At 40.0% G+C, this 27552-nt stretch overlaps 4 protein-coding genes across 5 annotated transcripts; all 4 read right to left on the reverse strand.

Moving 5' to 3' along the window:
- Positions 1–404: 404 nt before the first annotated feature.
- Positions 405–1076, reverse strand: cldn26 (claudin 26). The gene has a single exon (XM_028578004.1). It carries the CDS (start codon positions 1059–1061, stop codon positions 405–407), a length of 657 nt encoding a protein of 218 aa, XP_028433805.1. The 5' UTR covers positions 1062–1076.
- Positions 1077–3753: 2677 nt separating this feature from the next.
- lztr1 (leucine zipper like post translational regulator 1) lies at positions 3754–10926 on the reverse strand. 2 transcript variants are annotated; one of them, XM_028578043.1, is made up of 19 exons: positions 10261–10926; positions 10093–10155; positions 9946–10002; positions 9766–9845; positions 9569–9677; positions 9021–9104; positions 8881–8938; positions 8628–8767; positions 8330–8531; positions 7377–7487; positions 7121–7213; positions 6906–7001; positions 6459–6633; positions 6175–6344; positions 5740–6023; positions 5071–5220; positions 4663–4768; positions 4459–4539; positions 3754–4020 (listed from the first exon to the last, which is right to left on the reverse strand). In XM_028578043.1, the coding sequence occupies exons 1-19, from the start codon at positions 10410–10412 to the stop codon at positions 3904–3906; spliced, it is 2328 nt and encodes a 775-aa protein (XP_028433844.1). In that variant the 5' UTR covers positions 10413–10926; the 3' UTR covers positions 3754–3903. The 2 variants fall into 2 exon arrangements, with proteins under 2 accessions (XP_028433844.1, XP_028433845.1); XM_028578044.1 differs by lacking the exons at positions 4663–4768; positions 5071–5220 and having other exon boundaries at positions 3936–4020.
- A 1341-nt stretch (positions 10927–12267) lies between these two features.
- gal3st1a (galactose-3-O-sulfotransferase 1a) lies at positions 12268–15034 on the reverse strand. The gene is made up of 2 exons (XM_028578878.1): positions 14898–15034; positions 12268–14631 (listed from the first exon to the last, which is right to left on the reverse strand). The coding sequence occupies exons 1-2, from the start codon at positions 15020–15022 to the stop codon at positions 13482–13484; spliced, it is 1275 nt and encodes a 424-aa protein (XP_028434679.1). The 5' UTR covers positions 15023–15034; the 3' UTR covers positions 12268–13481.
- Positions 15035–19611: 4577 nt separating this feature from the next.
- On the reverse strand, positions 19612–27278 carry pes (pescadillo). The gene is made up of 15 exons (XM_028577923.1): positions 27084–27278; positions 26777–26856; positions 25754–25907; positions 24068–24177; positions 23627–23798; positions 23410–23499; positions 23092–23208; positions 22797–22877; positions 22464–22553; positions 21862–21992; positions 21600–21725; positions 21064–21248; positions 20506–20651; positions 20242–20409; positions 19612–20021 (listed from the first exon to the last, which is right to left on the reverse strand). Exons 1-15 carry the CDS (start codon positions 27105–27107, stop codon positions 19950–19952), a joined length of 1746 nt encoding a protein of 581 aa, XP_028433724.1. The 5' UTR covers positions 27108–27278; the 3' UTR covers positions 19612–19949.
- Between the last annotated feature and the right edge of the window lie 274 nt (positions 27279–27552).

A 27552-nucleotide genomic window follows, 5' to 3' on the forward strand; every position in this document is an offset into this window, starting at 1 on the left:
TTTGAGTTATTATTAGCCATTGTATTTTAAAGAAAAGTTTTATGTACACTATATAGGTGCCTGTCTACTGGTAAATAAAGCCTTCCTATATTTTTCCAGACTCCGTAGACTTCAAAGGAATAACAACTACTGGAGTTTCTTATGTCACATTACTTTAATAGTAACCTGATGACAATCTCATAGTTAACCAGAAACAGAGATAACAGAAAAGATGTAGTCTACAATTTGACTTAGAAATTAACAAATAAAACACATGTGGCTTTAATGTTACTTCAGTCAGAAATTGTATTCCCGTCTTTGTCATACAAATAGAGCTACTGTAGTATTTAAGTATTTAACAAGTAATGTCATTATGTCATCACTTTACAGGCTGACAGACCTCCATATGAATGGGCATATGTCATCTATAAAACCTCTGTCTTCAGGTACTGCTTTGTCCTGTGCTTCGTCTGCGGGCTGTTTGGCACACTTGGTGGCCTCTGGTCGTAGTCCCCCATGCACACAGCTACAAAGAAGAGAGTCCCTCCGATGACCAGAGCCAAACCTCCAAACCATCCAGAGAACATTGCCTCTCCATACTCCCAGCGTGGCATCACATCGGGAAAACCCTCGTCCCAGAAGTCCACCACAGTTGTGTAGGCCACAAGAGAGACGGGAGCCAGGGTAGTGAGCCCCGACACCCAGGACAGCACCCCGCCGAGGATGAGGAGCCGTCTCTTCAGGACAGACTGTCCCACACACATCTCAACCCCCTCCAGTCCTGGGAAGGCAGCCAGCAGAGCTAACCCTCCAGTGGCAATAGACACTGACATGAGCACCCTGGAGATCTGCAGGTCCATAGGCAGCCCCATGATGGACTCGTAGGCCTTACACTGAACTCCCACCTCCTCGGTGTAGAGGCAGGTGTGCCACAGTCCAGAGAACCAGTTCTCCACCTCGTTCAGGTCAGAGTTCATTGTCTTCCACAGTGGAAGGAAGGTGGTGATCAGAGATGTGACCAAACCCCCAAACGTCACAAAAAGTGCAGTCCTTTGCATCATTTTAGTTGTTAGAAAAACCATCTTCTGCCTCTGCACATACACACTGTGCTGTGATTCCTGCTCAAGTGTGCAGGTCTATATAACAGATTGGGAGATCCAGAGTGGCTCTGTGGCCCGCCCCACCTGCTAACAGGACCAACGGGGCCAGCCCACTTATTCAGCCTCCTAATAAAATGCACCTGATAAGTGGGAGATAATCCGGGACTGTGGCATGACAACAGACATACTGTTTGTGTTCAATATCATTGCCGTGAACAATGAAGTCTGTTTTTAGATGAAACCAAATATGTCCATCGGGAGTCTGGGCTGTGTGCGCGTAAGTGAACTTAAATGAATGAAACATGAGCAAGCTGGGCATTGGAGGTTCAAAAAAGAAGAAGAATTAAAATCTACTCCAGGAATTACTATAGTGGCCTGTTTGTGTAAAATTCAGAAGTTGTGATTATTTCAGATGAGTTGTTGTTTTACTGATGTCACTGATGAGACTTTGCCATTAATTTAGTGAGGACATTTACACTAAGAAAATCATAGGACAAGTTTTCGATTTGCCAAGTGTCTCAAGTATCTGGACCATGAATAGCACTTTGTGCTCACTGCAAGGGTACTTACAACAGAGCCCAAAAGAGTCCAACACTTTGTGAATTCCACTGAGGGTCTTTACAGATCTCGCAGTACAACTGGCAGCTAACAGAAAATTCAATCTACCGCCTCAGAATTTAGGTCAACGTTTTTTTCTCAGTCCCATGAGCAAAATTTACTATATAACTTCAAAATAAAATGGTCTAAACCAACAATCATTTACAAAATGCAACATTTTCTTACAATCTCTCCATTTTATTCAAATTATACTTAATGTAGTTTAAATTTCTGGCCTGATTGACTATTGTATAAGGACAAGTATTTTAAAAAGAAGTTGCTATTTATATAATCAAATTAACCTATTCAACTTTAATTTAGCTTACTTGAGTTAATCACAATCAAAAGTGCAAAACCTTGCAGAAGCCAAAGGCATTCGCCCTCTCAAACCAAGGAGCTTTGTCTGACCTTATCATCCTTAGATCTGTGGAAACTGAAACCCCTGAAGGACATGGCTAATTTGATGAAAGGTCAAGGATTAACCTTCAGCTTTTTCACAATGTATATAGGTTACAATGGCTTTAGTGTATGGCTAAGGTCTGTGAAAGAATTTCAGATTTGTGCAAATCAGCCATATAGAAATATTTGTGAATACTCCACTGTGAGACTTGGGAGAAACTGCATTGATTTTTAAAACATATATCTGTAAATTGCTTACATTTAGACATCGGTTTTAATCCATGCCTATTATAACACTTAGCACACAGCTAGATGATAGCTGGAGTAGACTCGGCCATGGCTTTTAAATGAAACTCAAGCCAGTGGGGCCAGCAACTGTACTGTAGTATAGCCTAAGCAGATACAATGTAGTTCGCTATGTATCTGCTCTTTGTTTGAGGTGAGCGTATAATTTAAGTCATCTTAAAAGGTAAGTTAGGTCAGAGGGTCCAGTAGATTTATGACAACAGTCTGATGTCCACTGCAGGGCCTGTAGGTCAAAGCACCATTTAATATGAATACTGAGCTTCTATAGGACATTTTTGGCACACTTTACTTTTAATTGCTAACTGCCAAAGGATGGTTGTGCAAAAACATTAATTACATAAGGTATTTTACTCACAACAGACACCAAAGGGGGATATTGGAACCAAGAAAATGTGACTTTTGAGTGGGTATCAAGTGAGTTCAGCCTCCACTGGCTGTACTTTACAGGGGTCCAGAGTGCAGAGGGGCCACAGAGACTCAGTATAGCAGGACTCCTTTTGTATAAGATTTATTAAGGCTTTAAATACATATGGGTAAATATTTAATAACAGCATACTGATGTCACTAAATACACATTGCTATATTGTATGGATAGAGAGAGTCTGTTAGTAATGGTAAGAGGTGATACATATTACAAAAGATGTGTACCAGTGACAATAACATTAAACAAAAACAAAGAGCTTTAAGACGGACATACATTCTAATTATTTTCATATGATTTTGATTCCTTACATTTAATCCAGGCATGTTAACTGAGTAAGAGCTGAGAATACTGCGAGTGATGAATACAGTTTTATAGATAAATAATCCATGTAATAGTATATTTTATTCAAGTTGCATTTAGATGACTTAGAATGTATCTGAGCAGATAACAGCTGATGGCCACACTTGAACCTTTCTATAGTGTCACAAGCACGAGTTATTACAGTCCACTGCATATCTACATGTATTAAAAAAAAAAAAAAAATGCAGCAGCAATACTGAGCAGAATTAAACCTTGCAAAAGTTTTAATTCTGTAATCAAAATAAATAAATCACAAACTTAACATAAAGGGAATTTTAGACCATTTAACAAATTGTAACGGAGCTAAAATCCAGTTACTTCCATGATTTCACTCCTCAGTGAGATACAGAGTGAGAACAATTTGATACTGTGTGGATGAAAGCCTTCTACTGTTTGTGGGTCAAGACATGCGAGGGCCAACATAAAGAAAAGAACTGGGCGCCCAGATAGCTCAGTTGGTAGAGTGGGCGCCCATATATGGAGGTTTACTCCTCGACGCAGCGGGCCTGGGTTTGACTCTGACCTTTGGCCCTTTTCTGCATGTCATTCCCCCTCTCTTACCCCTTTCGTTTCTTCAGCTGTCCTGTCAATAAAGGCCTAAAAATGCCCAAAAAAAATCATCTTTAAAAAAAATAAAAAAATAAAAAACAAAATAAAAAAGGAGGGAATGACTAGAAGTAGGTGGAGCAGAGATGTATGGCTTCTGTGAGAGAAAAGAGGCCGACTCTTGGCGTCCTCTTAAATGTCGGAGCCCATCTCAGCACACTGTTTGTCTGATATGTGTGTAGCTAGAGACTCAATGATGTCCAACAGCAGCAGCTGGCTGAGAGACCGCAGGTTGGGGAGCTTGGATACCTTTGGGAGGGGAGGAGAGCAAAAGATGGGGGAAAAAATGAGCCACAAATCAAGACAAGACAATGAGTCAAACAGAGTGAAATGAGGAATAAGCAGCACTTGATTGCTCATGCACAAAAAATAAAGATAAACAGAAAGAAGCAGAAACATTAACAATAGCTAACACTGCAGTGAAGCAGGGTGAGAATTGAGTGCTTCGCTGTTAGTTTGAATAACAAACAATATCCAGAGTGGCACTATGACCCTCGTCGCTATGTGATGATGTGCTTGTTCAGCCGGCCGGCTGTAAACAGTCTTCTCTCTACATAGAAGATGAAGGGTGATCCACTTGGAGGCCAACGGTGTCAGTCTCCCGCAAAGAAGACAAGCCTACAGGGTTAGCTCAGCTGCAGTGATTGGGCAGCAAACCCCCAGGGCTCCGGATACAAGCCCACCCACCTTAATGAACTGGTGGACAATAATGTGCAGGCAGTGCTTCTTCATGTCCAGAGCCTGGGTCTTATCAGCTGCCTCCAGAATCTGAAGTATTGAGGGAGAAAGGAGTGAGTAAATGATTCACTCTGCATAAGAAAATGCCTTCAAGTATGGGACAACGTTGTCAAATTGGGTCACTGCTCCCCCCAGCTCGGGGAAAACAAATACCTGCAAGACATTTTCCACAGTGACATTCATCTCCAGATTCTGCTTGCAGTAAGCCTGCAGTCTGTTGTTTGAAAACCCGTAGTAATATGGTGCAGCGAACAGATAGCTGTTTATCACAGGTTAAGGAAGTGAAACATTCCAGTAAAAAAGTTTGTGATTTTTGAGACAGCAGAGTATTTGCTCATTAAATGTAACCCATAAGCAACTTTAACACTGGACAGGAAGACCGTTATGATGCTAATGAAAGGATTACAAAACATATATGTTGTTGCTGCAACAGTATCTTGTGCAAGAGGTGACCACAATTGCTGAATAAAGTCCAACACACAAGTGCAGTTCCAATAATGGCCGCTTAATAGACTTAATCCGGTGAATGAATATAAAGCAGTCTAAATTTGAGAAGGATACAGGGAATCCTCTGGAGGCATGTTAACGTCGCCATAGTAGATATAACGCAGCATTGACTCAAAGGCCTGCTTACTTGGAACCATCTCACCGATGGAGATATTAACCTGACCGTCCACAGGCATGAAGGAGCGGAACATCGCCTCAAAGTAACTGAGGGGTAAAAATATAAATGTTAAAAAAATTGTCAGACAAATCACTCAACTGAAATAAACTGCAATGAGAAGAAAAAAAATAGGTCTAAAATGTTTGCACATGATGCAAAACACATTTATTTTACTTTCTAACCTTTTTTCTTTAACAAACAATATTTACAAAAAAAAAATACATTACTGAAGCATAAAATAAAGTATAGATTAAAATAGGTTTATAAAATTACTATAAATATGAATGTAATTATTATTAAACCTTGGATCACAACACAAACACAAATGAAAGCAAAGGCCTAACACATTTATGAAAATGAGAGGTAAACCTGCTTGAGATAATGTGTTTTTCTCTTGTTACAGTAAGGAGCAGCTTAAAGTTTTTGTTGAAGCATATTCAATTGTAGAGCTAAAAGTCGTGCTTCCCACAAATAAACAAAGAATGTACAAAAAGCCAGGGGTCTGATAACTTGCTCTAGCTGCTGCATGTGCACGAAGCGGATCATGAAACCGGTGCTGTCCCTACCTGGATCGGGCTGCCAGAATGGCTTTATGAGCAGGCCGTGGTTGTCCGTCTAAGAGCAGGACAATGTCACAGAACTCCAAGCCGCCTCCCTCCAGGTACGCCTTCATGTCCTGGACCAGGGAGGTCCCGATGTCCACAGGCTGGTCTGAGTACAACCGGAGAGGAGGTTGCTGCTTTCGTCGCACAATCTCCACAATCAGGGGGGTGGACAGACGTTCAAACTCCTTCGTCATGATCACCTGGTTGAAGTGTGACTCCTTCACCACAAAATTAAGGCAATGTTCCTAGAGGAAGAGAAAAATGGTTAACGTAAGAATAGATTATTTTACTGACCTCTTTTGATTGAAAGTATAACATGTTATTGTGCTGAAAACAATATGAACTTTAACCACTGGAGGGCAGTAAAAATGACACTTAACAGTTAACCAGACGTACCTTGAGCTGGTCCAGTTGCAGCTTATTGGCATTTTCACAAACACTGAGAACATTCTGCAGGTCGACAGAAGCCTCAATGTACTGCACACACAGCTGCTCGAGGCGGGAAAGCTGAAAACTGAGGGCCAGTTTGTATACATCCATAATTAGAAGAACATCCTGGACATGACCTTTGGAGACAAGCAAAGAAAGGAAGAATAATCAGTTTTTCTTCTCTCTCTTGGGGATTACTGCAGTTGGAATCTAACAAGTGATAAACAGGGCAACCATGAGGAGAGAGGTACCTCTGCGTGGGTACTGGATCTTGTCTGTGTAGAGGAACTGCATTAAGACTTCAAAAGGCTGGGCCTCCGCTTCCCTGATGGATACCTCTAGCATCGGTCTGTTGCTTGCTGGGATATCCCTCGGCCCTCCAGCTGCCCCTTCGTCACTTTCCTCGAAGCTGTCTTGTTTAGTCTTCTGCACATAGAGACAGAAGATTATGTAAAACTTTAACAACACTTTATTTGCTTCAAAACAATATCAGTATTGTGATAGAGTAAAGATCCTCTGGAAATTTGATAATCATTTAGAAGCTATCATAATTTCACTCAACTATCACACTGACATGTGATAGTTAAGTGAAATTAACTACAAATGCATCTGCCCAGTTATGAAATGTGTAAATAAATATCATCTGACAACACTGATTGTCTTCCCTTGTTCAGAGGAAACAAAGTGTACTTGCTGACCTGTCGCTGCCTATCCCAAGCCTGCAAGATTTTCTTCCGCAGCCACTGGCATCTTGCAGTCACTATGGCAATATGCCCCAAGACTCTCTCCTCCCTCTGTAGACAACACAACAAGGAGTCAAACAGATGGAGAAATCATTTTAGTTGGATAATGTGAATGTCACCTTGTAATTTCAAATCAGCAGAGGCGTAGCCTTCTGGTGTTACAAACCCACCTCGCCGAGAATAAACTCCACATCACAGAACTGACGATTCTCCCACAGTTTGCCATAGTCCTCATGGAGTGTACACTTTGGGTAGCAGGAAAACTGTGAGGAAATGCAAAACTATTAAAACTACTGTCCAAACAAGCTTGACAGTTTAAGTACACAGAGTCCATAATATTTTCTTTAGACAGGGATGGCTTTTGACCAGTGTCCAAAATGATGCAGGTGCTTGTAAATATTAACAATGGTTTTGGTTGACACTAACCTGGAATCTGTACATCTCCCCACTGCGTACATTGTTGTCCACAGTTCCGCCAAAGATGTACATGGCATCTTGAATCACAGCAGCAGCATGGAACAGTCTCCCACTGGGCATCTGAGGGGGAAGGGAAGTAAAAGAGATGCAAAGAGATTGTTTGAAAACATTACTTTTAGTAGTTAAATACTCAATAACAGATGTGTTTGCATGCACATCCAGGATGGCATTAAAGAAGCTCCCACACTAATGTGATAAGCACCGAGTCTGCTGCCATGTACTCGTGCTTTAGCCTGACATGTGATATAAATCATACAATCACCAGGCTTTCTAGATAGGTTTTAACAATAAAATGCAGTTTGTCCTAGAGCTGGGCAATATATCGATATTATATCGATATCATGATATGAGACTAGATATCGACTTAGATTTTGGATATCGTAATATGGCATAAGTGTTGTCTTTTCCTGGTTTTAAAGGCTGCGTTACAGTAAAGTACTTTTCTGAACTTACCAGACTGTTCTAGCTGTTCTGTTATTTGCCTTTACCCACTTAGTCATTATATCCACATCACTGATGATTATTTATCAAAAATCTCACTGTGTAAATATTTTGTGAAAGCAACAATAGTCAACACTACAATATCGTTGTGGTATCGATATTGAGGTATTTGGTCAAAAATACCGTGATATTTGATTTTCTCCATATCGCCCAGCCCTAGTTTGTCCCCTACAATGTTGCTTGAAGGGTAGCTGAACTAAAAAATGAATAGAATAAAATACTTTTTACAAAAATTTAATCCAACTAAACAGCTGAAGTAACATAAAACAGAGAATGGTACAGTAGGAGTGGTAAGTTAAGGACCAACATGTTTTATAATTCAGCCTGTCACATATTTAAGATATCATTCAACCACTTCCATCGTCTATTGACAGTTCTTTGTAAATCCATTTGGTTCATACCTCACTGTCCATGCTAGGATGGATCACCTCCCAGCTCTGAGAGTCCACATCATAGCAGTGCAGTTCATTGGGCAGAGTGTTGTCGGCCGCACCTCCAAATACATACAGTTGGCGGTCAAAGGCAACCATAGTGTGGCCATAACGTCTCTGGGGAGGTGGAGGGGAACCCCGCAGTAAGTGTTCAGTCGGGATGCGTGTCCACCTGAGAAGATGGAGTAATGACTAGCCCATGTAACAGTGGCAGCTACAGGATGAGTGACTGAGGTAAGTCAAAGGCATAAGCAAAGGGTGTACTCACATGTGGCCCTTGAACTCAAACTGGAAGAGGTTGTTGGTGATCTTGGCTCCACTCTGACCAGAAAACACAAACATCTTGTCCCTGCAAACAGCTACAGGGAAGTTGCAGCAAGATGGAGGAATCTCACCACTCTGCTCGATCTGATTGAACCAAAGGCAGAGGAAGAGATGTTTACACATACAGTGTTCCGTTGGTGAGCGTTCTCCTCTCAATGTCCTTCTGGTTATAATATATTGAAATGTATTATATTGACCTCCTCCCAACACGCATGTTCTCGATCTTGCAGATTGATGGTCCACATGTCATTCAGCCTGCACGAGGGGGAAATATCGGTTAACATTATATGCAAATAATGTGTCAGTTGTGACAAAAGCATAAAAAAGTCAAACATACCTGGCATTCCCATCATAGCCAGCAAATATCCACAGTTTATCACTATAGACCGTGGCCCCATGTGCAGACCTAGCTACTGGCAAGCTGAAACAGAGACAAAGTCTGATGTTTAACTGGCTGAGCTTTTGTTTTTTTCTGATTCAAACTAGAAAACACCCAACATTTTGAAAAGGAACAGCTTGGTTTAAACTGATTTCCTCATAGATTCTATGCCTCCATCCCAAAATAGTCATGTTTCCAGGTATAGGAAGACACTATTCCCTGCAATTTGAAGTTAACAAGGTCATCTTACAACAAAGACAGCTCACAATAACCTTTAATTATAGAAAAAAAACAAAAACAGAAACAGCTGCTGGTAATGTGTCCTTTAATAAGACTCAAAGATATTTTTCACCCTGTAAAAACAATCCAAAATAAATACCAATAAATTCCAGATTTGCTTTAGAAAAGGCTAAAACAATCCACCATAAACTGGCTGTGAAAAAAAAAAGAAAACAAAAAAATCTATCCTAGAAACACAACTTAAACATCTTAAAAACACACATTACCTCCCCTCCACTTTCCATTCAGTCCACTGCCCGGTTGCAAATTTGTACTCAAAAAGGTCATTTTTGTTTTTCAGGTTCGAGTTTGAGTAGATGTCTCCGGTGTAGCCCCCTGTAAAATATTAAGTCACGCATTAGAGGATCAATATCACCTGAGTTTAAAATGGGTAGCATAAATGACATGAAAAAAAAGTAGTTACCAAAAACAAACATGCTGCTGCCATAGACAACAGCTGAATGGTGATATCTGGGAGCAGGTGGAGTTCCAGTGGTGAAGGCTCTGTAGTGAATATCATACAAAGGACAATACATTATATCTCACCGTCTGTAAATTATTTAATTGCTAATTAAGGTGGAATAGTGCATTGATGCAATCTTACCGACACCATGAGCAGTCCTTCACATCAAAACGGAGCAAGTCGTTCAGCATGTTCTTCCTATTAGAGGACACAAAATGTTTAATGCTTTTAATGTGGTGGACAATAATTATGAAGTTAGAATGCCAGTCACTGCCCAGTACTACTCACCCATTGTCTCCCCCAAACACGTAAATGGCATCCCTGTATGCCACAACAGTGTGCTTACTGCGCCTAAACCGAGAAAATGAAGTTCAGGGTGATTAAAAGGCTGTAAACCTGAAGATTAAGCCGGTGGAGTCAGATACAGCTGCACCTACTCATCTGTCAACATGTTACCTTGCACCAACAAACTCATCACACGGAGGGAGTCTTCTCCAGCGATGAACAGTCTCAAATGGGCCAAAATTGAGCGTCAAATATTCCACACTGTCGGAGCAACTGTGGTCGAAATCAACACTCGGGGCCACTTTGGTTGATTTACAGGACATTGTGGCTAACTCATCCAGCGGAATCACTTCTCAGGGCCACTCATCAGCAGGGACTTCAACAGTTAACGCCATCGTTAAAAGTTAGTCATCCAGTGTGACAGCTAATGTTTTTTTGTAATTTAGCTGTGCACTAGTATTACCTTGGCTTTAAGTAAGATACAACTAAAGTCCGCGTTATTTACGTCAGATGGCTAACAACAGTTAGCTAGCTATCCGCGACCCGATGCTAAAAACCAACATTAGCCGCACAGCTAGCCAGATTTGTGCTAATCTGCAAAAAAAGCAACAGCGAACAGTTACAGCGAATGGAAAGTTAACGGATAGCTACCAACGTTACACTAAAATATCTGCCTTATCCGGTTCAACCATTCAGCTAGTATGCATACGAAGTGAATGAGTTCGCAGCAAGGAACTAGTAGCCACAAAAGCTAACGTAGTTTGCATTAAACAGGAGCAGCCATAGACAGTGGGAGCAGCAGATAAGTGTTGTGGGTAAAGAGCACACTCGGCCAACCACGCCCCCGAGCGCGAGACCAGTGAGTACCTCACTTCCTGTAATGTAAAAAAACAAACAAAAAAACAACAACCAGAAGGACATTTATTTATATATTTAGTACTTTATTTCTTTTTCATAATGATGCACTGTTCACATGTTTGTGCCATCAATGAATAGAGATGAGTGACCGAACAAAACAAGTAACCTTCGGGGAATGTTAGCTAAAGATTCCCTAAAGGTTATTTAAATTAAATAACCTTTAGAAAATGTATCCGTGTTTGCCACTTGGGTGTACTTTCTGCACCCAAACTAATTTAACAGGACAATCCTCTTACTTTTGTTCATTCCCAAATGGCCCCTGCCAACACTGGCATTGGTGGTTTATCTTGGTCCATAATTTAATAATGAAATATTTTTCCAATCATTCAAAAATGTTGGGACGTCATATAGGCCTACATTCATACACTATTAAACAAGAACAATCTTGGTAATTTTTATAATACAGTAATAAGGATGAAACAGTCACAGATAGAAAGGAAACTATCAATTTTATGAATCAGAACGTTTAGGCTAATACATGCAATATTACATGTATTTTTACACTTTATTTTGAGGATACAAAATAATAATGGGGAGGTGTATGGAGGACAAAATCATTACACTACAGATATATTAATAACTGAATCCATTATTAAATGCAAAACCATAAACAAAACATTAAATGCATATAAATATACGTGTGTGTGTGTGTGTGTGTGTGTGTGTGTGTGTGGACACAAATTAGGAAATAAATGAGTAGCACAATGCATTATCAAGAAAAACATGAATGTATTTCTTAATTCAATTCCCTTTATTTCTGCAGGCTAATTTTTAGTTACAAGAGTTTGGAATTACTAGCTTTTATTTTTTATTATTTTTTATATAATATTTTGGGCATTTTTAGGCCTTTATTGACAGGACAGCTGAATAAATGAAAGGGGAGAGAGAGGGGGTAATGACATGCAGCAAAGGGCCACAGGTTGGAGTCAAACCTGGGCCCGCTGCGTCGAGGAGTAAACCTCTACACATGGGGCGCCCTAGTTTGGACTTTTTAATTTCTTTCCTGCAGAATGTCCAGTCCATTCAATTTCTGCGGTTCAATGTTACAAGAGTTAACGGAAATTCATTAGGTCTCCTTTTTTTCGGCAGTGGAATATTAAAGCTAAAAAACTAAAAACTGAAATGTTTTACATTCATTTTTATTAGTTTTTTAATAAGGCAATACCATCTTAGTTTAGTTTTTGTATTCAGTTTAGTTTTTTTAAATTTAGTTATTTAGTTTCAGTTTAATAACGATATTTTTCACTGCTTATTTTCATTTTCATTTCAGTTTTCGTTTAATATAATAACTGTGGTGTAAACACATGTAGGTGGTGTTAACGGTTAATTATTGCCGTAGTAGCTTTCTTGATAGGATTTACCATACTTGGCTGGCAATGAATTTTCTTTGGCTCACTATTCAACCACATCATCAATGTACCTGCCAAAACACCTGGCAAGGGTGAATGTTCCTAGGATTAACAGTGTGATATCAGGAGAAAGGAGAATTGGCTTAAAATTGCAAAGAAGGGAAAATGTTATATCATATGGCAGAAAGTTCAACATACAACACATTATATGCTATAAAAATGGATAAGAAAAGTAAATGAATAAGGAAATTATTTTTCTTTTTGAATGCATAGTGCTGTACTTCTAATGTATTGATTCCTTTAAATATTATTGATCAGACCTATTTCATGACAGACATTTTGACATGTTACTGCACAGGTGTAATTAATAACAAAAACAATGGCTAGCAGTAGGAACAGAATGATCATTTGTTATTAGTTGCCCCTGTGCTTTCCTTGTGAATGTGAAAATGTCTGCCATTAGAAACGTCTGTATTTGATCACTTATTTTAAAAACGATGGATGTTTTTGTCCTCCACAGACCGTAAAGTAGGATGTAGTACTTACATTCACTATTCTCACATCTGTACTTCAGCCCTTAGTGGTCTTTCAGTCTCTTAGAACTTAGATGTTTCAACTTTGGGGGATGGACATCAAAGACAATATTAAGCTCAAAGCAAAGTACCATTCTTTCTGTGTCTTCACACAACCTTTAAAGTTGACGGGGATAACAACATTTTTGTCTTTATTCCATTAAAAAGCTTATCAAAGTAGTCCCAGACTTCATTGTTCCCTCATCTGCTCCATTAAAACAAGCTCACATCTGAGCATAAGAACATTTACATTTTGGATAATTGATTCACAAACATAGAGAACAATACTAGGCCTCATCTGTGTTTAGGATACTGGTTCAGTATTTGTAGATTGTGAAGTGTTTTTCTCAAACATCCATCAGATACATTACAGCACACAATCATATGAAAAGCAAACAAGTCAATGTTGACACATTTAAACAAAACAAGACAGGTCATAGGATTGAAATGTGACAGAAAACTTTAACATTTCACTCTATCAGCCACACAGTCAGATTCATCTTGTTTCAATACATTCTGTCAGAGTTGAGTTGGCCCCCTTGCTCACGTCTAGTCACCAGTTAAGGATATCTCGGACATGGCCCCACAACTTGGTGATCCACAGGTTAACCCCAAGCTCTGTTAAGTACTGAAGCTCTGGCGTCAACATCTTTCGGCACAACTTTCGATGTGCCTTGTCCACGTTCTTCTTCAGGTTATAGCCCATGATGGATTTCTGTCCGATGGGCTGCCAGGGCTGCATGGCAGTCTCTTGGATGCTGCCAGCTTCTACAGCACTACCACCCTCAATGCAGATGGATGCCATCTCCGTGTTCCTTCTCCTGAGCTCTGCCACATCCTCAGCCATGCGTCGCCGTCCATATGCATCTACTCTTTTCCAAAAGGTGTGGTTGAAATGCTGGTGTAGCTTCCAGTCAATAGCATTCCACTCAAGAGCCCGGGCCCTCAGCTCAGGGGTGAGTTTAGACACAGTGGATCCCTTGCGGGCGTTAAGCTTGAAGAAGAGCATGTCGTCCAACTCCCAGCAGAGGGCATCCTTGAGAAGGATGAGTGATTCCTCAAAGTATTCCACCAACATGACCAGCTGAAAACGCTCAGTAATGAATCTGATTACCTCTTCTACCTGCGGATCATCCAGCTCCAGAGTGTTGTCCTGTCCAAAGTCGAAGAACAGCAGATTCTTGAGGTAGAAAGAGTTGAAGCCCTGTGGATCAAAGTAGTAATTGGGATCACGTAGAAACTCAGTCAGCTTATCATCACCTGGTATCTTCCAGGTAAAAGGCACCAGCTGGCCAAAATAGTGGAAGGATGACTCAAAAAGCTCTGCAGGGTCTCGCAGAATAGTGATGTAGGAAGTGTCCATAGGTAGCAACTTGGCCACCTCGGGTGCATTAAGGCGCATGTGATTACAGATAATATTGAAGCACATTCCAGGTCTGTAGTCTTTAACCTGGGTGCGCTGGAAAAGAGATGGATAGAAGAAGTCATTTCTGCTGTCAGGGAAGGCAAATTTGAGCCGGTGCTTCTCCCCAAAGCGAAAAAGGACATTGAGGAAGGTGCTGCTGGCTGTTTTGTGGGTCTTCATGAACATGATATCCACCTTAGGAGTGCAGGTCTGACCCGGGGTTTGTTGTGAGCTGTTTGTGGTTGGTTTGGGGTGGAGCTGGGATGGACGATGGGCACAGGAGTAAGGCACTGGAACTCTACACAGAGGAAAACAAGGAAAACTATCACATGATAAATGTGCTGATAATGCTGATGAAATGTACTCACACAAAATGCAGCAAAGCAGCAAAACATCTCATTTGAGAGGCTGTATTAAAAAAATGTTGATTGAAAAATGACCTTAATTATTATTACTAATCATTTCAGCACTAAAATACAGTAATTGCTGAATAAATTTGACATACTGTATGTTTAACATTATGTTTTTTAGAGAATGCATGTACACCAGTGTGATGAGTCTTACTCAGGCAGACTGTGGATCTGGGGAGTGGAGAGGCAGTAAAGCAGGATCATGCAGCTGGTCAGGAGGGTACCCAGGACCAGGCCTTTGCACATGGACCTCCACTGCCTCCCTTGCTTGCTAGCCATGGTCCAGCAGAATCAAGGATTACCTTAAATACACAAAACATCATCTTCCTTATGGTGAGCATTTTCTACCTGCTAGCTGCCCAGACATTTTTTATTAATTTGAAGATAGATACAAGAAAAACCTCTATTTTACCTCTATTATGTTATCTCTGTTATTAAGAAAACAAGCTTTGAGGACACATTGACACCACTTTAAATGATTTATTTAGATGGTGACTTGGAAATTAAAGTGACCCTATAGATTACAATCTTTGCTCTCTGGTTTCTACTGGAGTAGAAAAAAATAACATACAGCAAGCAATCTAATGCAATAGCCTAAATTATAATATAACAGTAAGGTGTCCATTTTAACTACATGGTGATTTAAGTATTCTGTTAAACAGTGCAGTGCTGTCATCAGGTGCATCATCATTTAAGGTACCCATGACTATTTACCCACAGGGAGGCACATTTTCAGTGTATTTGACCAGTTTCACAGTTAGACTCATTTCACTTAGTTGTCTACTTCAGAAACATTTTAAACACAGGGTGTACTTTAAATTGTATGGTGAGCTAGAAAATGAAATGACTAACAGTGTTTCTCAGTTGTCCCATAAAATAAATAATGCATTACTGTGGAAAGTGATATTGCATTCCCCCCTGCTGACTGCCGTAAGATGAGCCACCTGCTGACTCAGCTACACAGTTAAAAAGTGTCACTGACCACCTGGAATTTTCAGCATTATGTGAACGAATGTGACCCCAATACACAGCAGGGTTTGAGGAGGGCCTTTTAGCTTTTATAACTAAATTTATAGTTTATTAATATTTTGAATCAATTATGCAGACAAATTGGTTGAAAATCAGATTTCAGTGAAAGTGTATTTATTTTTTCTCACAGCAGATCAGTTAAGTTTCCTACCCATTTCTCTCTTCAATTCCTCTCATTCTGAGCTGCCCTCACCAAGAAAGGACCCTGATTACTGTAAACTGTGATGAAAAATATACTTCTGCAGCAGAGACCAGAGCAAAGTTAAAATCAGTTAAAGCTTGGGCGCCCGGGTAGCTCACCTGGTAGTGTGTGCGCCCATATACAGAGGATCAGTCCTCGACGCAGTGCTGCATGTTATTCCCCCTCTCTCTCCCCTTTCATGTCTAAGCTGTCCTGTCCAATAAAGGCCTAAAAAATGCCACAAACAAATAATCTTAAAATCACTTAAAGCTCAGTTAAGTTAAAATCATTAAAAAGTGAAAATATCTTTGTTACCATTTTTTTGTTGAGGTTGGAGGACGTTATATGGTACAACCATTGGTGGAAGAAGTTTCCAGATCCTTTACTTAAATAAAAATAATATAATTAAATAAAAACCAACACTAAATTGTAAAAATACTCCATCCTACTTAAGTAAAAGTATATAAGTATTTTAATTTAAATGTGTTGAAAGTAAAAGTACTGTGTATATACTGTATTATTACTGTTGAGGCTGCTGGAGCTGGACATAGTTTAAAATACTTATATAGTTCAGTAGTTTATTATAGTTCATTTACCCTCCTTTTCGGTTAGCAAAATACTTTTGTCAGTGATAATTATTTGCAAATCACACACCAGTTTTAATGAATCCATGATGAATTGAAACTAGGATAGCCTTTTAACCTTTTGAAAAATCCAGACGTAATCCCATCCTAGTCTAAGTATGATGTCCTTTATATGGTATCCAGTGTGTCATTTATTATTCATTTTTGTATTTAGTAAAGCTTTGGGTTATGGCTTAAGGTTGATGTCTTAAACCTTCATATTGGCCTGAGTTACTGTGCGCACCTTGGTCCCATAAATTGTAGTTACATTTTAGGTTCAGTCTTATCATCAGAGCGTTATACAAACATTGCTCACCCACTACTGCTAAAAGGGTTATGTCTGCTCTTTGTTAGGACTCCATGAAGGGTCTATTATGGAGGCATGTGAGAGCTCTTTCTCTCTGCCATCAGAAGTCACTCTGTTGTGAGACATTTGAGGACAGGGCTAGTTTCAGGTGGAAAACTTTAGCCTGCAAATGCAGAGTTGTTGTTTTTCTCCTGCCTCAGGGATATGCCTGCAATAACCTTCAAACCTGAGATTCCACTGGACAAACTTAATTGCAATTCATTATCTTGAAATGTCACCTACTAAAATCACCTTTTAAACATTAGGACCTCCTTTAGGCAATTTTCCAGTCCACATTTACCCTGAGCTTTGCATGGCTGCACACCAAACTCTGATTTATTGTTTTGTTATGGTAGGAGCTTAGTTGATCAAGAGTAATATTGTTTAAAGATTAAATATAAAGAGTACATTTAGGATAATGTTTAACGGTTTTCCGTGTAGGTATTCAATGTGATTACATAGCTGAACTAACTTGTTGATCTAACATTTGACAAAGACCATAAGCAATATTACAAGGACAAAATAATACTGCAGAAAAAGCACATTCAAACAAAACACTGGAGATTGTCTTACCCTCATACATAAATCCAAAGAGAAACTAAAAGGGTTTCTTGTCCAACTGCATTGTCCTCTTCTTTTCCCAAGCCGTTCTTATGTCAGATCTCGACATGCACATACGGCAGCACAGTCCCGCGCTTCCCTTATCGCATGCCCAGCGCTACGTAGCTCATTCATCTGGTTGCTGCCTCTCCACATGTACACCTGATGCCTTGGGCCACCTGCCGCCTCCCCCTCAACTTTCAATTCTAAAAACTGACCTCACTGAATAAAGCTCTGCAGGGAGGCTCATCTATCCATCTGTGACATCAGGAAGTGTGTCAGGGGACATGCACTTGTCATTCAATGTGAAAAAAGAGGGCAGGGAGAAAGACAAAAAGGGAGGAGACGAGAGAGGCTGTATAGTTCCCATTCTGTGTCTACATACAGAGGGCTATTGAGTGGAGACACTGGAGTCTGAGCTGTAAGCTGATAGGTGGGGTGGAGAAAAGCATAAAAAGAACAAATGCAGAAAGCCAAAGCACAAAGGCTCTAATTGTACCACTTGATCAAGACCACTTTGCGTGTGTGTGCGCACACACACACACACACACACACACACACACACACGCGCGCTAAAGGAGGAATGTAGACAGACAAGACAGCTATTAGACAGCTGTTGCACCACATATTTACCAAAAAAAAAATCATGTATCAAAACAAACTGAGCAACCTATAGAACCTGGATTGTCACGCAATACTGTGTAGATGCCTGAAATATGGTTTAAATTTGTTTCTCTAATCTATGCATTAAAAGCTGTCAATATGGGAGTAAACGTGACATACAGTAAATACAGTATCCTATGCTTGTGAAAAGTGCCAGTCTCAATACAATCTCTTGTGCAAGATAGACATTTCAACAGAGAATAAAATGAACATTCAACTAGGAGTGACAAGTCTATTTGGCTCGGCTAGGCAGAATGTAGCAATATGTGGTCATAACGTTCCATCCATTCATTACGTGAAAGTTCTCTCGATACTGTGGCCCTGATTCTTGGAAAGCGCACTGCATTCGTGCTGCTCATCCCACACTCGTCATGCTCAGGCACGACACTGCTGCTTTTGTTTAGACGGGCGTGCCTTAGTCTGCAGGCCCCCAGAGTGCCAGGCTGAGACGTGAACTGGGTGGGCATGCGTGGAATGCAGATCAGGGTGAGAGCGGGCAGGGAGTGTCACAAACTGAATAAGGAGATTGAGGAGAGTGGAGCATGACTGGCCTGGCCTTTGAACCACGATCACAGCAGCACCTCGAGAGGGCAAAGGGGCTTATGCTCCTTCGTCATCAACGCCCACTGCCCATGTGTGGACAAACCACTCAAGATGACGCACCCACAACAGCACAGTGACCTCAACTTGTGCCCAGTATAATGTATTTTCACGTTTTGTGAGATATCTCTTCTGATCCCAGTTGTGGGAAGTGACGACCAAGGGCAACTCATCTGCAAGTTGGAGACTGATAGGTTGAAGCACAAGTCTTTCTTGAATATGCTGCCCAGTAGTGCAGTGTGGAGAAACACGCACAATAGCTAAAAACAATGTAAGAAACCTGATTTATTTAATGTTGCAAGATCACAGGTAACAGACTTCAAATAATCTTTTCCTTTAAATCTTTTTGGATTTAGATCTGTTAAATCACTATCTATTGCCGAATGAGGTAACACAATGGTGATTGAGCCTATGGCCCACTGATGAAAGCCCTTGCATTTGCAATATTACGAAAATGGTGTCTGTGGTGACCAGGAAAGATCACAGCGGCGCAGTTAACGTCAGCCAGCTGTAGTTGGTCCGCCAGAGAGGGTAGATGAAGCCAGCCCAACAGACTCTCCCTTTGAAAAAGGCATACTATGTAACTTTTCCCTCTTCGGTCCCCCTACAGGTTGCCTCATTGGAACTACAGCTTGCACGGCTGTAGTTCCAATGAGACAACCTGTAGGGGGACCGAAGAGGAAAAAGTTACATAGTATGCCTTTAACTCTTGCGTACTGTTGTGAATAAACGGTTGGTCGAACAAACAAGAAACGAGCAATGACTACCACGAAACTGCAATTACTGCGTATCGCCATAGGTGCCGCCAAAGAGAACAAAACGGATATTCAATTGTAACTTTAATACTTTGTTTTTAAATTTTTTTTTACAAACAGAGCATTTTAAAATGAAGTGAAAGAAATATCATGTGTGATGTTGTATAGTTCATACAAACAAAAGGCAAACAGTTACTTTTACATTAATTATAACAATTAGCATATGAAACATTCTGCATTTCAGCGTGAAATTACGCAGAGGTCAATGCACCCACGTCACGGTGCATGCAACTCACTCACAGAGCTCTCCAATGCACTTACAGGTTTTAGGACACGTTAACCTGTAATACACTCTACCTCAAGAATTTAAATACATAAAGTCACTCTGACAAACAGATCATCAGATGAGTTATTTCCTGGCCTTTTTCTTTGATTTTTCAGCATCATCATGGGCCTTCCTCTTGGCAGCCAGCTTGTTAGCCTGTAAGAGGAGAATGAAAGCCGTTAAGGCATTTTAGAGGTCAGTGAACTCCGGGGGTCACCACCGGGCTTGAATGTACTCTACACAGCAGCTATAGAATACTGTTTAAAGAGATAAGATGTCCGATACTGAAAATAAAGGATCCATTGTTAAACATGTAAGAATGTTATCTGCACAAACAGTATTATCTACACTTAATCAATAACAAAATGGAACAAACCTCTCGGACTTTTCTCTTCTTTCCGAACATGATCTTGTCGTAGAGGTACTTTTCCTTTTTCTTCATCATCATGATGGCCAGACGTTTCTCCTCGGCTTTCTCCTCCTGCTCCAAGCGTGCTGGGTTTTCTACCTTTACTTTCCCAGCTGTCACTTTGACTGGCAGAGACTAAAAGGACGAGAGGAGTTGATGTAAGGTTCCACCGGTTTCTAAAAACAGCAAAACGACAAATATGGCAGGGAAAAGGAATCAAAAGTCTCTTACCTTGCCCTGGGATCTTTGTTCTTCCATCTTCTTCAGATTTTTCTCTTCTGCCTCTTCATCGTCATCTCCCTCTTCTTCGTGGTCATCTTCCTCCTCTTCCTCATCCTCCTCATCTTCCTCTTCTTCCTCGTCCTCCTGTTCATGGGCTATGATGGAAGTAAATATATATATAAATGATGTATCCATGGTCTCTGAATTATCATGCAGCCCATTTAGATGTTTACATTTTACAACACGGACTCTCCAGGGACATAAGTAGGATTTTTTTTAAAACTATGATCAATAGAAGAAATATTCTTTGGTATCAAATCTCTTTAAACTGATCTAAAAGTATCACAAATATCAATTTTATTTTACATGTACCCACGCCCTACTATGATGCACCCAATTTATGACAGGTACATAATACCTGAATAGAAATCACCTGTGTATAATTGAGGTGTGACCTAAATAAAGATACACCCTAATTATAAACACTGTGATACATTGTCGAAAAAAATAAATAAAAAGGCACTGTGTGAAAGACGAGACGTTAAGAGAAAATGCTTGAGTTTGTACCAGGTTTTTCTCCTCGTTGTAGGGCCATGATCTTTAGTTTTTCGGGGGGCACGTAGTCTCCGTCCTTCTCCTCCACGAAGGGAGAGAGGTGGGGGGGCAGAGTCACTCCAAGGAAGTAGTCCTCCACAGGCAGGATGATTTTGGCATTTACACAATCATACACCCACTGGGGCTGGATGTAGTACCTAAAACAAATAGTACCATAGTAGAACAGTGCATCTCCCGTTAGGGTGAGGGTATTACCTCTCTGTTAATACATGCATGAGGGAGTTGGCAGGCATGATGGAAATGACGTGACAATTTGAAATGAAGAGGGAGATAAAGAAAGAACAAGGTCTTTCAAACATGATGAAGAACAGGGTTGCTTCGAGAACGGAAAGACGACTCTGAAAGGAGACATTGTAGAGGATATCGCCATGTACAAAAGGAGAGGAGCACAACTAATCAGCTTCTTGTATTTAGATGGACAGCTTGTATTTATTTGTATTATGTACTGCAAATCTAATTTTTTGTGAAAATGTTAAACATTCCTTTACCTGTTGATATACTGTTTGCCGATGTTGGGTCTGTCAACAATTTGATGTGTGATGGTCTCATCCGTCACCTCGTATGTGCTGCCAATGCAAACAGACTTGTCCCAGGACACCTCACCACCAAAGCACCTGGAAGTCAGCAGCAACACACAAGACAGAAAAAGAGCTTTACATCAGTTTGAGGTGTATGCGCATGGTTTATTTATGTCTCCTCCTAAAAATGTCTTTGACTTTTCCGTCAGTTTCACTGCAGCAGCTCTCTCACCTGATGAGAAAAGCCAGCGACTCTCTGGGCACTTCTCTGTTGAGGAAGAACTTGAGACCCTCAAAAAGCTTTTTCTGCGCTTCCTCCTGTTTCTGTTCCTTTTCCCTGGCCTCCATATTGGCCACGTCCTCCTGAAGAGAAGCATTAAAAAGGTAAACATGTTTTTGTATAGGTTGGAGGATTAAAAAGCCACTGTTTTGTTAGAGACATTAAGTTCTTTGAAATTACTGTTGCGCAATGTCTGAAAGAATGATGTACACAAGTTTTAAAGGCTTCAGGGACCCATCAGGGAACTAGGCTCATGTTGTTGAAATGCAGAAGTTTCTGAGTTCTAAAAAAGTTTTTTGGGATCCTGGAAAGTCCACTAGTTGAGAATGTCAAAATAGCTGGGCACAACTAGCTACCCAATGTGAGAAACCTCACACCCTTAGCAACCAAACATGAAGCTGTAATCCCCAGTCTTACACCTCGATAGCCTTTGACTCCACTCAGATACATTGGGACTCTCACCTCTGCCCTCCGAGACCAATTAGTATAGCAACGGTTGATTTTCAAAACAGAAAATATAGAGCAAATCCTATTTTGTGAACCAATTTTCTTACCCCTTCAACAGGAAACTGGTCGAGTTCAGCCTCCTCTTCCTCTGCGGTGGAAACCACCCGCGCCAGACTAGCACTCAGAGCTGACAGTTTCTGCACAGCCAAAAACCATAGGTTAAGAACAACAATTCCTAATTTTGTTATTTACATGCACCCTTGCTCATCATTACATAACCAGATAAAAAAGGTACTAGTTCAGTTAAAGAAACCACAGTTTGCAGTACCACAAGTTTACGTAATATTTTTGATAACATCCAGAAGGATATGTGGTACCCTAGATATTATCAAAAATAAGAGGGAAAGTGGTTAAAATGGTTCAAGAAAAAACAACCTCACCTCTAAGTAGCTTTCTGAATTCATGGCATAGTCATCATCATCATTCTCTTCCTTCAGCTCAGACTCTGCTTTAACATCCAGCTGCAAAAGAAGGGAAGACATTAACGGAGTACAGGTGTGCTAACAGGTGACCAAATAGCAATACATCCTTACAGTAATCACGCAGCATAACTGTTTATTACTTTATATCATCACAAGTTGAATCTTATTAAAATATGTCACAATAAGAGAAAATATAAGATTTTCATCTAAAATACAACATGGCCATTTGTGATTGTTTCAGAGTCCAAGATACCTTTGGTGGGTAAAGCAGGTTGAGGGAATGGTAGAGTCTGAAGTTGATGAACCCCAGGAGAGTGGTGTAAAACTCTGTGAATGTTGCCATTACTCTGTAGTCAACATCTGTTGGGTGCTAAAGAGCAAAAAACAGCATTTATCAAGTATATAATAGAGTATATAATCTCTGGAGCACAAAAAGAACTCAGCACAGTTTAAACAGCCTCCATTTACACAAAAGAGTAACTTCGAAATCAGCGACTTGCACTGTAGAGCCCTGCAGTGTAATCCTATAATAAGTTATGTAACTGCTTATGGCATTTCATCATTTACTTACATCATGGGAGAACTGATATGGCACCAGCCATGTAATGAGCTGTCCCATCACCTCAGCTTGGTAATATATCCCCTTGATGGAGATGAAAACCTATCACGAACAGACAAGTGTTAAGTTCACTAATGAACAGAGGTCAATGAACCCAAGACATGTCACTATACCACCGTTTTATTTATACGTCAAACAAAAATGGTTGCTGTGCAGCGTGAAGTGGCACCTTTTTGAGAGCACGGGATGCAATCACATAGTTCATCCACTCCACAGTGAGGCGTCTGCACAGCTGGATTGTCTGAACGTGGCATTTTCCTGTTCGGGCGAAGGTGGAGAAGAGGAAGCACATGCAGAGTGCATCGTCGATGTCACGGAGAGCATCAATGAAGGAGGGGTACCTGCCAGAAGAAGGAGCACCATGGAAGAAACAAAACTTGAAAAATAGGTTTTTAAGCTTGGCAAATAAAAAAAGCTAAATAAAATGGAGTTCATTAGTAATTAAAAAGCTCCCTAAAAATGCTTTTAAATTTTTTTTTAAATACTAGCAGTGTTTCTCACAATTTGCAATTTGTCATTTCTGCTGATACTCTCTAGTTCGACTCCACACAGAGTCAGTTAAGCTCAACATTGCCTCCTATGTTGAGTAAGGAGAATAACACTGTCCCACCTTTCTTTGATGATGTGGTCCAATTTATAGGTTGGCTTGTTCTCCTTCAGTCTCTCCACAGAAGACCATTCTGTTTTTCCATAAGCCTTCTTAAGTTTGCGTACAAAAACCTGTTAAGATAAAACATTTTGACAATAAGTTCACATTTTCTAACATTACTGCAGAAAAAAATGGAATGAAAAAAAAAAAAAAAGAGACTTGGAAGCGGACAGCAAAATCTCACTTTACTTTTAATGATATTAAATATAAAAAAAGCTCTCCCCTCGTCTTAAATAGATACTAGAGCCGCCTACTTCCCTGTTTACTGATGCATCAAATCAAGAGGAGGAGAAAAGAGCATCCGTCTCCACAAAAACCTTTTGTTGATTATGATATTTATTTGTGCTTTAAAGCGTTATTATTGGGAAACAATCGTGAAATAAGCTTTATTTCCTCTTTCTACTGTACAATGACAATTTCAAGTACAAAACAACTGGTCTCAACTACTGCCTTAAAATGCTTGGTATCGTAACCTTGGTTCTCTGAGTGAAGAGACTCTCTCTCCACCATACATATAGAATAAAGTAACGGTGTAACTGTTGGTTAAACAGGAGAGAAGCCAGTCATTTGAGTCTGTGGCAAAACCTTTCACAGTGCCCATTTTTCATTTTGTGACTTTCCATTGAATAAGACTATTTTCACAGTCATATTTCGTCATTGAAGTTCTCTTTAAAATAGTGTTAAAATCCTGTCTCGTGAACCCAATCTCGTCCCGTGAGCTGAGTGTTTGGTCACACCAGTAAAAAGCAACAAATTACATTTACAAAAAAGCAAAAACAGACCATTTAAATTTCAAAAAAATACTCAAGACACAGACTGATTTCCCTTAAAAGGAACACGCTGACTTTTTGGGAATTTAGCTTATTCACCGTAACCCCCAGAGTTAGACAAGTCGATACATACCCTTCTCATCTCCGTGCGTGCTGTAATGCTGTCTGACGGCTCCAGCGGCATCAGGCCAGCACAGAACATGCAGGTGAATGGTTCCAGTAATCCTACTGCTCTGAATAAGTGACAAAATAACGCCAACATGTTCCTATTTACATGTTGTGATTTATAGAGTCACAGCGTGTACAAAAAACAACCTAACATGAGACACAGCCATCTTCTAACAGTAAAAAAACCGGGAACTATATTCTCAGGCGGAAGAATATAGTACTTGGGCGGAGTGATATGCTCGCAGCAAGCCTGTCTGAGAATATAGTTCCCGGTTTGTTTACTGTTAGAAGATGGCTGTGTCTCATGTTACGTTGTTTTTTGTACACGCTGTGACTATACAAATCACAACATGTAAATAGGAACATGTTGGCGTTATTTTGTCACTTTTGTCACAATTCGGAGAGGTAGGCTAGTTGGAACCAGTTACCTGCAGGATCTGTGCTAGGCTAAGCTAATGCTGGAACCGTCAGACAGTGTTACAGCACGCACGGAGATGAGAAGGGTATGTATCGACTTGTCTAACTCTGGGGGTTACGGTGAATAAGCTAAATTCCAAATAAGTCGGCGTGTTCCTTTAAGTTAAAATGTACTTTCTTTGTATTTGAGGAACTTATTCATCCACAACAGGACCCCAATTTAACACGGTACAATTAATATATTCTTTTCAGAAAAAAAAAAAAAAAAGGGAAAAAAATATGCCTTTGATACCTTGTACTCTCTGAACTTGCCAACAATTGGCTCATGTAGCAGAAAGCGGATGTCTTTGAGCAGGTAGAAGGTCCTTGGGGCTGTAGATCCCTTGTTCACCTTCTTCTTGTGCTTGGGCTCATGAGGGTAGATGCCTTTAAGGATGCACAGTCGCCTTAAAGAAAAAAAATCGGGGAGATAAGAAATTATTTGTATGTGACATGTCTGCTGTTTGGGGGTGTCTTCCCATTCAGGTGTCTTGATATAGAGCTGATTTTCAACAATCTTAAGTGCTAAGGAGTAGGGCTGCACGATATAAGAAAAATGTGCGATAACGTTGAATATCGCGATAACGATATTACTTACGATAAATAAACACATATTAAAGTGTACTCAGTTCTGCCGCTTTCAGTATAAAAAAATACAACAAATTGCTTGTTGAATTTAAAACATTAAATTTGTATTAAATAAATTAAACATTGAATTCAATATAAAAAAGCACCACTAAAAAAAATATGACAGATTTTAAAGTGCAGTTTTCTACTAATATCTGCTTATACAAGGTAGAGGTAGAAATCCCCTAATATCTCTGGTTGTAAGGAGATTGCAGACAAAGTTGCAAATCAGTGAACAGGACTGTTTTGTGGCAATTCACAGGATTAGCTTCAAAACAAAAAGACTCCATCTGTTTATTTTGTCTATAAATGATTTTTCAATAAAATCTTAAAAAACAAAAAAAAACGTACAAATTGTAAGTTTAGCCTACATCCAGTTGCCAGTTCAATAGCTTCGGCTGTAATACATTCAACCTTCGTGAAGTATGTTTTGTTGTCTTATAGAGGTGATATGTTGTCTTTATTGACAACTCAGAGGATGCTGTTTATAGTGCTGTTGAATTGTATTGCGTTATACTGAGAGCTGTTTCTGTTATTTTGTCTACCCTCGATATAAATGGAATGGATAAAATATAACAAACATCTCGTAGTATTTTACACAGTAGATATCGCCAAATCCTCTTACAATCAACAACACAGTTAGCGTTACCTGAAGTCTGGGAGGCTCAGCTGTAACTTCTTGCGAGCTTTGTTTCTGGTGATGTAGTTGGTGGCAGAGCCCCTCTCATACTGGAAAACAAGGGCAGACGACCACATTCAACTCCACATAAATCATAGACTTTAATTCATAGTCAGGTTAAGTAGATGCTTTGACCTAAAAACGCTAATCTGCACCCAACAGAGTTTACTGTTTCAGAAAAACAAACTTCAGCTAGCTCCGTTAGCTAACTAGCTAGCCAGGTAACTATTGGAGTTAACGTGCCTGAGCCTGACATTAGCACGACGTCAACTCTTACCTTTTTCTTTTGAAGACCTCCCATTTTCAAAGGATATGTGACCCTTTACACAAGTTTAGGTAAATGTAATTGTCAAAGAAGTAAGCGGTTGAGAGGCGAACACAACGCTCGCTACGATCAGCAGCAGATGCACGTGTCTTTGACATGCGCGGAGAAGGCGATGGAGGAGGACCCAGATGGTGGTCGTTTGTCCGCCTGTATAAAAAAAACAAAATCAATGCTCTTTACACTTGTGTTGTATATTAATGCACAGTGCACACCAACATCCGTTTTTAGTATATATCAATAAACTTGACTATATATCAACAGCTATGATCAACAGTATACACTGTTACATCTAGCTTGTATACACCAGTGCCTCCAAAATAAGGTTTTATTTTTATGCAATTGTAAGATGCAGACATGGCAGAGAACAATATAATACAATATGTTCAACCTGTCAGAAAAAACAGAGATAATTGTTTAAAAT

The sequence above is a fragment of the Perca flavescens genome, chromosome 5, assembly GCF_004354835.1.
Source record: "Perca flavescens isolate YP-PL-M2 chromosome 5, PFLA_1.0, whole genome shotgun sequence".
NCBI classification, from domain to species: Eukaryota; Metazoa; Chordata; class Actinopteri; order Perciformes; family Percidae; genus Perca; species Perca flavescens.